Here is a 12,180-nt window from a genome sequence, read left to right as displayed (position 1 = left end):
CGGAGGAGCGAGTTTTGTTGCCCTCTTTGCTTGAATATGGATGAAATGACTATAAAGGTCCTGATCTTGATCGTGATGATGGGCCTGATGCTTAATAATAGAAGCTTGTTTTCCAATAAAGAGGAGCAAAGACATTTAAATCTGACATGTCAAGTAGATCATATGACTAATAAAGAGCTATAATAAGGCACGTAATGAAAGAGTAGCTGTTAATGAAGTGATGCTCTTTTTATTCGAGGGTCCCATTTATCACAGGAACATTTCAACCCCTGCCCTGTAACTCGGCTCCAAAAGGCAAGGTGACACTGCAACTCTGAGCGGCGAGCTTGAGCACAACAGACAGGCTTTCTCATGTGAGAGAGGGAGGTTTCACGGTTTTCGGCTCAAAAAGGTTCTCCACAGATACTGAACGAGCTCAGACAGCCCTTTTGGAGAATGCTGGCCACAGGAGCGGTGAGTTACGCAGCGCTGTTTTCATTTCATTCACCGTTTTATGCGTCGTTACGCCGCCGACTCTGCCTCCGGCCTGCTAGCCAGGTGAGCTAACTTAGCGCTAGCGTCAAACTTGACTTCCAGCCGAAACTGCGAGGTTTAACCGGCTGGGTCGGTGCGCAGGGCGGTGTTCCGGCGCCCGAGACCTCGTTATTAAACGGCGGGTCCGTAAACCGACAAATGTGGAGATTTTAAAATCCTAACTAATTAGCTAAGGCTAATGCTAAAGCTAATGCCAACTAGCGCTGTCTGTTAGCCCCGCCGGCTAGCTAACGATAAACCTCTCTCAGCGGCCACTGCAGCGAAGATACTGGACTCTGTGGGCAGAATTGATGCTGTATTTACATTAAAACAATAGCTTCTTTCGTTCTTTAGATGTTTTTTTTTTAAATAGCGCTTTTGTGTAAGAACTGATCAACGTTAGCCCAGTTAGCTCACCTCGCTAACCGTCTAGCTTAACTAGAAAGGTCCGGGCTGGTTTGCATTACACAGCGAACCGAAACCTCATTTACTCGATTCACTCAGATAAAACGAGATAAAACAAGTCCCGCCTGTCGATATCAGGTCATCAGAGCGCCTGGTGTTCACTGAGGGCAACCAGCACAACTAGGTTAGGTTAGCTGAGGGCAACAGCTAACTAATTAATAGCAATAGGTACGAGTTGACTGTCCACTCTGGGGTCAACGACTAAAGTAGACTCTTTAAAAAAGATGGTTGTTTCAGGGTTCCTTAGTGTAGACAGCGGTTCTGTGTAGAACCGTGAACACTTAAAGAAGCATTTGCGTGCTTGTAAGGTTGGTTGTATAGTGTAGTGGATAACACCTCTGCTTTCCATGCTGTAGTCTGGGGTTCAGTCCTCTGCTTGGACAAGCTCCCAGCACTACACCAATAAGAGTCCTTGGGCAAGACTCCTAACACCACCTTCACCTACCTGTGTAAAATGATCACACTGTAAGTTGCTCTGGATAAGGGCGTCAGCCAAATGCCGTAAATGTTAATGTAGAAGGTTCTTTGCCTGGTGAAATGGTTCTTCAGACTGATGGAGATGAAGGAGGTTCTATAAAGATATTTCTTTGTAAATGAGTCCATATAGAACCAAAAAGGGTTCTTCTGTTGTTACAGGCTGGCAACAGTAGGAGAGCCCTATTTAGTGCTGTATAGAACCATTTACAAAAAGGTTCCATATGGAAACATAGACAGTACATTCTCAGTTAATCATAATAACTATTTTAGCATGGATTGGTTCTATACAGAACTCGTGGTTCTATTCCCTCCATCTCTCTGAGGGTGTAAAGTTAGCTGAATATTTAACATTAGATACTGTTTTGCGTCACATAATGAGCTGAAAAAAAACACATCTGCCCAACATTAGAACAATAAAGGGAGATAAATAACGTCTCCCGATATCGAGCTCTGTTATTAAAGTGTTAACTAAGGGCAACAAGCGAAACTGCTGTGTGTTAACTGAGGGGAACAGTTGACTGTAACTAATAGCCATATAGTTAGCTGTCAAATCTGAGGCCGACAGCTAAAGTAGACTCTCATAACTAAGGTCTACAGTTACTAAATCATTTATAGTGCTGAATTAATGGGCTTAGGGTTAAATACCTCAATTGTGGCAAATTAAGGGGTTAATGCTGCGTCAAGCTTGAAATGTTTCTGATTTAGGATTAATATATGCAGATAAAATGATCTTAAAAAGATCTTGCATTTAGGTTCTGTATTAGAAACTATCCTGAAAACATTTTCTGTTGGGCTATTTTATGCTTGATGCTTAAGTACCGACCTGCCGTTTTCTGATTCAGACCGTTTTCGCATTACTGCGTGTTGACGTGTGCGCGTGTTTGATGCAGGCTGTAAGCACGGCGCTGGCACAGGTGGACCGTGAGAAGATCTATCAGTGGATCAATGAGCTGTCGAGCCCTGAGACGAGGGAGAATGCGCTGCTGGAGCTCAGCAAGAAGCGGGAATCGGTCACTGACCTGGCGCCGATGCTCTGGCACTCGTGTGGGACCATCGCTGCACTCCTTCAGGTACCGACGTGGACGTCTTTAGCCGGATTTGTGTTTGTACAGAGATGGAGAAAAGAGGTTAAGAAGGCCTCAATCCCATTCCTTTGTTTTACCCCTACCCCACCCTAACCCATCTGGAACCCATAACTTCATTAACAGCTACCAGCGCCGCTCTGTGGGCGACCCTGCCTGTCTGCAGGGACAGCAGAGGAGGGGAAAGTTCAGCTCCTCACTGCTGGGATTTAGTTACATTTAGGGGTCATACGCCTTCAAAGAGGGGGGCAGTTATTTATTATCACCCCCCCTAACTCTTCAGTGATATGAAGCTGAAGTCAGATATTCGCCAGATTCTTGTTCGAATTTTCCCGTTCCACCTTAAATGGAGCAGCTGTTACATTCTGGCGCTTCAGGTGTCAGAACTGCTGGACTATTTAAGGTGGAACGGGAAAGTTAGCTAGCTAGCTGCCGAGTCATTAGCATGCTGTTAGTGAGTTTGATTGCTCTGAAGAAAACGACCAGAATGCACTGAAACGACATGAAACTAAGATAAAAAGATATTTATTGTAATTTTTTAACTCTCACATTTACAGTCTGTAACTGTAGAACTAAAAAGAGCACCTATATAGTAAGTGGAGCTGATAAAATGCTCAGAAAACTAGGACATAATGTCAGGCCTGATCTTTTTATGCTATGTGAGTAATCTGAACAATATACTTTTATTCGTACTCTTTGATACCTTGTGTATTTTTTTCATTTCTGAGTGATTTATGTCTTTTTATTACGGCCTGATGTGTGTAAGGTTATGCGTAATTATGGCTACTGTAACACTGCAGTTTCCCTTCAGGATCAATAACGTTTTATCTATCTACTGTGTCTGTGTATATGAATGTCCACAGGGGAGTGTCAGGAACAGAGAACCAACCCAGCTTATTATCATGAGCAGACTAGCTGTGGCATTTGTCCTGAAGAGTTCTCACTCAGCTGCTCCCATGAAGCAAGATTTAGTTTTAACAGATAACGTAACTCACTAACGCAGAGATGTCGGTTAACCGATAATCACCGCTGATGTGTATAGCTGTGTATCTTTGACACCGTAGAGTTAAACGCTAAATAAGACCTGTGACCGACTCTCCCAGCACTGTGTCTGACGGATATTTTTCTTTTGATGTTTTTTAACAGGAAATAGTGAACATCTATCCCTCCATTAACCCTCCCACGCTGACGGCGCACCAGTCCAACAGAGTGTGTAACGCCTTAGCTTTGCTGCAGTGTGTGGCTTCGCATGTAGAGACACGGTAAGTGCTGCACTCCCTAAAAGGCCGAATATCATGTACTACAGCTAAAACAGAATGAGTGGCACTCGCGTGCAGGTCCCATCCTTTGCATGGTGGACGGTGCATTGCTGTGTTATTGTTGTCATGGTTAATTGTGTCACAGCATGCGTTCCTGAGAAGTAGCTTTATATCTAGAACACAGGCCAGTTGCATGTGAAGTAGAAAAATAGATTTCAGCTCTGTCTGGCACGATGGTTCACATTCGTTTAACTAAGTGACTCAAATCGGTCGTTAATGTGATGAACCCGCCTGAAATGAGCCTCATGAGCTCCTCCCACTCAGTGACATCACGTGACTGAATCACTGCATCATCGGCACAAACTAACGAGCAGAACGAGCTTCGCTGAGAAGATCATTAACTCTGATCAGCTCTCAGCTTCGTTATTAGAGCCACACGGAGGAGGAAAAGGTGAGATGAGCTGCTTCTCCACCGTTTACAGGCTTTAACGTCTGTTCGCCGCTGTTACCATGGTAACGCTGAATGGGGGTCATGCGCATTGGAAAAGAAGCTCAAGAATTCCGATCTGAGCGTCACATTAAGGTCACATGGCCACGAATCGGAAACATATCTGACGTAGGTCCACATATGAAAGTGACTCAGGTCAGATTTGAAAAGATCAGGTTTGCCCTCAGATCTGAGTCACATCAGGGCCCAAAATCAGATTCGTGCCACTTCAGCCTGGTAATGTGAACGTACTGATAAGACATTCATTGAGACCATGAACAACAGCCAGAGGTGTTTCATGGCAAGTAATATCATCACAAAGTATTAATGTGCTAATTTGATGTTGGTCCTTTCTGCCATTTCTTCATTTTTACCAGTTGTCTTGTTGTAAAAATCATTGATATTTTTAGTATTTTTCTCTGTAGTATTAAGTGTATTAAGTATTATGACGATTGTAATTAAATGTTACATTTTTGCCGTATTGTCCATCGCTATCGTGATCTCCGCATTCAGAGGTCTTCAATGGCTCCCTGTGTGTTGGTTTTCTTCTAGATCAGCATTTTTGGCAGCTCACATCCCCCTGTTCCTGTATCCATTCCTGCACACCGTCAGTAAAACGAGACCCTTCGAGTACCTTCGTCTCACCAGCCTTGGAGTCATCGGTACGTGTCTTAACCTCTCTCACAGAACATTTCAGGTGCATCTAATATTAATCATGGAAAACAGAATTTTGCGTTAATAATAGTTTAATAATAGTACCGTAAACATTTCAGTATATTTCTAAATGTATTGTCCGCTCCTCAGGGCCCACAGTCTGTAAATAGAAACAGCCGCTTTAGAAACAGCAGTGAGCTACTTTTTTGAGTGAGGTGTAATTCGGGGCAGCAAGTCTGACTGATCATTTACATACATCTTACAAACCCTGGTAACAAAGGCTGCGTTCACACAGCAGGTAAAAGTGCCCCGAATCTGATTTTCTCACCAAATCTGGTTTATTTATTGTTTGGCTGTTCACATTATCTTTTAAATGTAATCTGTATGCGACACACTGAACAGATCAGCTCCTAAACAAAAGAGCAGCGCGCCACGCGATTCTTCACCAGAATCACAGGAGCATCATGAAGCTTCACTGACTGACAGCTGGGCTCATCACCCAGAATGTGTTCACAGTAAAAAGGGCGCGGTCACTTCTTTGGTTCACGTCCTCGGATTCTTTAAGCTTTGCCTTCAAACCGCTCTTTGCGTACGTGTTCAGCGATTCTCTCTGCTCAGTCAGCAGCCCGTCTTGTTTCTACGTCACCTTTCGGTGTCCGCTCAGCTCGCTTGATCCCCCGATGGAGATGGCACCAAAAAAGGACCAGGTACCAACTCTTTCCTAATGGAAAACCAAAAAAGGCGAGTCAAGTCGAGCCGAGACCGTGCAGTGAGCGCCTTTTACATACTAACGTCATTCGCACAGGCTCCAGCGCGATGTTTAGGTCTCAACGTTATACTGCTAAAGATATGATGACGGTTAAGCAGTAGAACCCAAGAAATACCATCCCGGCTGTGATGTGGTGGCCGTAGATCATCCCAGCCGTGATGTTATTGGTGATAACTCCCTCCTTGAGTGTCTCTACTGCTTTAACACAGCAGTTAAATAAATACAGTAAGAAATTAATAAACTGGCCGTGAACGCGGCTTTAATATGTTTTAATGTTCAGTTCCTTCCTCCTAATTAGAGCTCCTTAACGAGCAGCTTGATGCTACGTCAGAGTAACGAGCTCCGCCCACTCACTGCTCAGCCGCCAGTTCGTTCAGCTCCACACAGATCGACTGACAGTTTGGGAATTTAGCGTCGTCTCATCTTCAGAGTTGGACCAAATTCTCTGTCGGTCAGATGTGGTCTTAACAGTGTCCGTTTTCTGTTTGTGGCAAAGTAAGAAGTAAAAACGTTCAAATGGCTCAAGCGTCTCCTACAGCTGTCAAAGCCGTTGCTTAGCAACGGCGTCTTAGTGGAGTGAAAAAGCCGTGATGGATGAAGAAAAAGCCGTGAAGCCGTTGTGGATGAAGTAACAGCTCAGTTAGAACGTCTCTCAACCAATCAGCTCGTGTGGCCGGAGCTAACTGTTATATAATAGTAGATAATTCACTCACAGATACATCCTTCACCAAATATTGATCAAGTTCACCTTAAATACTTCTTTACCGTTATTTTCCGTCTCAGAAAAAGGGTCGGAAGGTCTGAAACTGAACAGATGTTCTCCAGCGTGTTGCATGCAATTCCATATTTCCACCAGAGAGGTCTCCAAATCCCCTGAACGTGCGTAGTGTAGCTTTAATGGCGTGGTAAATCTGAAGTGCGACGGTGGATTGTGGAAAGTGTCTTTCTGCTTTAAATCTGCATTTACCTGCAAACACGTTGAAGATGAATCTGCGTGATTTAACTGTGAAATCCTGTGCTGTTCTGAGAAGCCTGGTTTGCTTCGATGTGATGTCTCTGTGCCTGAAACCTCTCTGAGAAAGCTCTTTGAAAAAGTGAAAGTGGTTCGCAGGACAAAACATGAACTTTGTGTGTGTTTGTGTGCAGGAGCACTGGTAAAAACAGACGAGCAAGAAGTGATTAACTTCCTGTTGACGACAGAAATCATCCCACTGTGCCTGCGCATCATGGAGTCCGGCAGCGAACTCTCCAAGACGGTGCGGTCACAAATTCACCTTACTCTACTACTGTTAGCGCTACAACAATAGTGCTCTTTTAAATGGATAGTTTGGCCCCAAACGCTGCTGCAGCTCACAGTGAATGCAAGATAGTCTTGCTAGTTTCTAGTTTGCATTAATGATGCAGATTCTGACTACTTTTCATATGTGAGTGTACATAATGGGTTCATGAACAGATAGAAAAGCAGGAGAGAAAGTGGGTTAATAATAGCTAGGGGTCATTTTTTGGTCACTGCAAATTAAACTGGTAGGTTTTATGGAGGCTGCCTCTTCACATGATCTAATGCATTGGTCACCAACCCTGGTCCTGGAGATCCAACCCTGATCTTGAGCCTGGTTCCAACCCCAATCTGCCACCTATGCTCAAGCTAAATAAATCAGAAGTTCTTGATTGGCTGAATTAGATGCATCAGTGTTAGGTAAGGAGTGGCAGGTTGGAACCAAACTCTACAGGAAAGCAGATCTTCAGTAGGAGGATTGGTGACCACTGATCTAATAAGATAGCACTAACACTAGTGCAGGGGTCGGCAACATGCAGCTCTTTTCATTCCTTGATGTGGCTCCACAGCTGAATCAGATCAGTAGGTAATAATAAAATAATCCTCCTCTACAGTAAAATAAAGCTCTGCTGATCCTTCAACACAGTTTAACAGTAAATGGTCTTAAACGCTGGAGTTAATGTAGAACTGCTGATTCACCCTTTAACCCTGAAGATCAGCGCAGACGGCTGGTCACCATAGCATCACAGACAACAGTCTCGCCCAGCTAGTAGCTAATGGAAAAGAAAAAGAGAGATTAAATATGAGCATCGATAATTTGGAGGAAGTTTAATCTCAAAGTTGTGAAGCTGTATTCAGCTTCTCATTTGCCTGATTCTCCTTTGAACTTTCCACCTTAAATAGTGCAGAAGGTACATTCTGGTGACTCTGTTTAAGGTGGAACGGGAAAATTCGAACAAGAAGCCTCACAAAATCAAACATGGAGACAATTTACAAGAACTTTTGGGGAACGTTTCCTGCCGGAGATGTGAGAAAAGCAGCTATAGCTGAGCTAAAGCTTAAAGCAGAGCGAAGCAAGTCTGTGTTTTTCGTTTAATATATATATAATACATACATCAGCACATACTGAGGCAGATTTACAGCCAAGATGGTAAAATGGACAGAAAATGTTGTGGCTTCCAAAGTGGTTTGATTTTTTTTTTGTTAAAAGGACAGAATTACATTTAATTGACATTTGGGTTGCGACCTCTGCACTAGAGTAAACTCATGAGGGCAAATGATCCAACATGTTAGTTTGTCAAGGTGAGTTTAGTAGAGATATTAAAGCACAGGTGCTTTAGCTTCCAGGTGTTGGATATCCTGTCTGGTTAGCCGGTGCTGAGGTGAGGCCAGTTGATTTGTCCTAACAGTTGTGTTGTGTTGTGTTGCTGCAGGTTGCAACATTTATCTTGCAGAAGATCTTGCTGGATGACACAGGCCTGGCCTACATCTGCCAGACCTACGAGCGATTCTCTCACGTAGCCATGATCCTGGTAAGGAAGAAATGCACCACTTTATGAGTTCTTAAGTGGGTCGATTTCACTTTATTTCACTTTAATTTGCTCCAGTGTTTGATATTCAGTGATGTCACTGCACAGTTGGTAACAGTGTTGTGATTGGTTGGCTGTCATAGGGGAAGATGGTACTGCAGCTGTCTAAAGAGCCTTCAGCCCGGCTGTTGAAGCACGTCGTACGCTGTTACCTGCGCCTCTCCGACAACTCCAGGTATTTAAAACTACCAGTAGCTACGTCTAATACCAACTATTACTCTCCTGGTTTGTGGGCCCCATTTCTCCAGTTCCAAAATGCCAAATTAGTGAGCTTTCAAAATAAGCATGTGCAATAAAATGAATGACAACTAGTAGTCGTATATTCTTCCTCAGGTGTGAGTGTTGTAATGGCCTTAATCCTGGTGTGACACACATAAGCGCAGGTAACAAACACAACCTGAGCTAATGTTGTCCCCTTTAGCTGAGTGTCAGAGTCAGGGATGTTTCAGTCGAGTTCCCAGTGGAAATAAAAACGCTGTGCAGAAACAGCACCGAGGTTCAGGATCCAGCTGCTGGAGAATGCCCAGCTCAACCAGTCCAGATCCTCTCCATATAAAGCTAATTTATTCCTTGAGGATTCCAACAGACAAATCCTGTCAGACTTGGTCTAAATGACTAGTTTAAGACCCTGGCGGGCAGATTTTACTTCCTCTCCTTTTTATGAAAGGGTATGCTTATCCTTTTGTAATGCAAGTAGTTTTTAGGAAGAATTTGGGATCCAAATTTTAAGTGAAAGTAAACCAGTTTAACTTATGAAGAGTATTTATTTGTTTTGTGTTCGGTTTGTAATACATATGCATGTATATATGTATTTATTTTTATGATATTGGGATCCTCCTTTTTTATTTTAGTTTTGAAGTAATTATATTTTCTAAAATAATCTGTTATTAACATTATTATTAACACATGTTTACTGTTATAAGAAAAGCATGGATTTTATCTTTGCATCTGTCGCTCTCCTGGTATTCGCCAAACTCGTCCATCAGACTGCCAGATAGAGAAGCGTCATCACTCCACAGAATGCGTTTGCACTGATCCAGTCCAGTGGGTGCTTTACACCGTCCGACGCTCAGCATAAAAGGGACTTACTGGGGCAGTCGTGGGCTGGAGGTCAGGGAACTGGCGCTGAGACCGGAAGGTTGCTGGTTCGATCCCCAGCGCCGACAGTCCATGACTGAGGTGTCCTTGAGCACGACACCTAACCCCCAACTGCTCCCCGGGCGCCGTGGATAGAGCTGCCTACTGCTCCGGGCAAGTGTGCTCACTGCCCCCTAGTGTGTGTGTTCACTAGTGTGTATGTGGTGTTTCACTTCACGGACGGGTTAAATGCGGAGGTGGAATTTCCCCGTTTGTGGGATTAAAAAAGTATCACTTAACTTAAACTTCCTCTTGACCTACATCATACTGTGCACTGCCCACTGCTGTTGACCCCCATAGAGGTATGTGAAACCATTCTAGCCTGATTTGGGCTGCAGTAATGATCCCATAAAGGCGTAGAACATGAAAAGATATTAATACAGACTTTACAGTGAGGGTTATTTACTAAAAAGCGCTGCGATGCTCATATTGTGAAGGTAGATTACGCTACATTATGGGAAGTGATGTCGCTTCTACTGAGTTCATAACAGGACCATGTTGTGTGATCTTGGTGGCAGCGTTTTGGTTTTCATGGTGAAAATTTAATTATTTTATTTGCCTTCATTTCGCTTTGAGTATCCTCAGTCTGTCTTTATTTTTGTTTGTTTATTTATTTATAGCTCTGTTGTTTTGTCTAGCCATGGTCATTGTTATATTTCCAAGGAAATAAGAGACTCCTGTGTTAGTCCCACAGCAGGGAAACTACAGCAGCAACAGGATAGCGAGGCACTCGAGAAGAGAAGTAATAAAGTAATGAACCTTGTTACACCTTGTAGTGCTGTATAGAGAACATATATGATGACCTCCATCCTTCACATAAACCCTTTTCACAAAAATGAGCAATATAAACAATTGTGTGAGGATAGTTATTGTTGACTGTAAACGAGGCGAAGCTGGTGCCGGCATTTCCACTGAAACAGGAGCACAGCCGTTGGATTAATCAAAACAGTTGTTTAATAGGTTAATTGATGACCGGCGTATCGTCAGATGCAGCCCTTTCTGCGCTGCGTAGCTGGACTGACAGAATATTTTTGGGTGGCTGGTTTGTTTTGCATAAACCACAATAAGATTAAACCGTTTACACTGATCAAGCGATGTTTGCACAGGTTTAATTTTGTTTGCATTTCCTTCTCTCTTTCTTTCTCTCTCTGTCTCTCTGTCGCTTTATCTCTGTCTGTCTCCGCGTCTGTCTGCGTAGAGCGAGAGAGGCGCTCCGTCAGTGTCTGCCCGACCAGCTGAAGGACACCACCTTCGCCCAGGTGCTGAAGGACGACACCACCACCAAACGCTGGCTAGCCCAGCTGGTCAAGAACCTGCAGGATGGACAGGTCACAGATCCCCGCGGAATCCCGCTGCCTTCACAGTAACGCACACGGAGACCTCGTCCAAAACCGGACGCAGGAACAGGGTCATAGGCCAACACATCTCTCTGTAGCTGGAGTTTTACATGCTTACACACACAACACGGACTGTTCTTGTACTCAAGAGCACTTAGACTTGAGGGTTTTTTTGCCAAGACTTAGGAAAGGTGCTTAATGTTTTGCTTTCAGGTTCTTTGAGCAAATTTCCACGGACGTTCTGAACCAACCCTGGACTTTACTGGACTTGCCAGAAGCAAAACGTACTCCATAGTTTTTTGTTTGTTTGTTTGTTTGAAGGCCTGCCTCTCCATCACTCTCTCTCTCTCTTACGGTCTTACAGTCTGACCCCCTCTTACGCACAGTTGCTAGAAACCTTTGAATACTGTAAAATACAATAGAATCTCTCGTCCTTCTCCAGCTTGGTCTGGAGGAGGGGTGGGATTTGTGAGGGGTTGAATAAAATATAAATAGATTTTTGTAAAATATTTTGGATGGTGGTGTTCCTGTGTTTGCTGTATTTCAGCGCATAAAGGTGCTTTATGAAATAGTAAATCATGCATGGCGCTTTGATTCTGGAGTTCACAGCTTTACACGTCCTGGATAAAACATGGATAAAACGTGACGATCCATTGTAATATACACACAATTGCTAAAAATTCTTTAGCGGTCGATGCGATAATCTTCAACTGTCATGCTTCTCGCGGGGGGGCTCTGAGTGTACAGATGAATTAAGAACCTGGTTCTGTGTAAACTGAGGGGCTGACAACTTATTTTCAGTACTCCATCCAAGATGCAGTATGTAAGATTTGATGGGTCTATAAAACCTGTTTTCATTAGTGTATAATTACCTGGAACTACGAATTGTGTTTTGGATTGAGCCCTTCAGCTCTACATAGTGAGGAGCTCCTCTTCCAACAGAGACCGCTCTTTTCTGATTGGCTGTAACGTTAAATAATCCTGTGATATGGGCCCTTTAAAACCATGGTATAAGCCCTTTAAAGCCTAACATTAAATAATCCCTATAATACTGGTCCTTTAAGCCTAATGTTAGATTATCACATGGTACCGGCCGTTTAAACCCATGATACAAGCCCTTTAAAGCCTAACATTT

At 43.5% G+C, this 12,180-nt stretch overlaps 1 protein-coding gene across 1 annotated transcript; it reads left to right on the top strand.

Annotated features, from left to right (window-relative positions):
- Positions 1-280: 280 nt before the first annotated feature.
- On the top strand, positions 281-11,554 carry cnot9 (CCR4-NOT transcription complex subunit 9). The gene is made up of 8 exons (XM_017683217.2): positions 281-453; positions 2,346-2,525; positions 3,684-3,799; positions 4,836-4,945; positions 6,853-6,962; positions 8,416-8,514; positions 8,655-8,746; positions 10,907-11,554. Exons 1-8 carry the CDS (start codon positions 436-438, stop codon positions 11,073-11,075), a joined length of 894 nt encoding a protein of 297 aa, XP_017538706.1. The 5' UTR covers positions 281-435; the 3' UTR covers positions 11,076-11,554.
- The last annotated feature ends 626 nt before the right edge of the window (positions 11,555-12,180 follow it).

This window comes from Pygocentrus nattereri, chromosome 25, assembly GCF_015220715.1.
Source record: "Pygocentrus nattereri isolate fPygNat1 chromosome 25, fPygNat1.pri, whole genome shotgun sequence".
In the NCBI taxonomy this organism is placed as follows: Eukaryota; Metazoa; Chordata; class Actinopteri; order Characiformes; family Serrasalmidae; genus Pygocentrus; species Pygocentrus nattereri.
The sequence above is the reverse complement of the archived record's forward strand: the minus strand, read 5'-3'. Positions and strand labels throughout refer to the sequence as shown.

Coding starts and splice junctions, on each gene's coding strand:
- cnot9 (XM_017683217.2), top strand. Junction 3,800..4,835: donor GCTTCGCATGTAGAGACACG/GTAAGTGCTGCA, acceptor GTTTTCTTCTAG/ATCAGCATTTTTGGCAGCTC. Junction 8,747..10,906: donor CGCCTCTCCGACAACTCCAG/GTATTTAAAACT, acceptor CTGTCTGCGTAG/AGCGAGAGAGGCGCTCCGTC.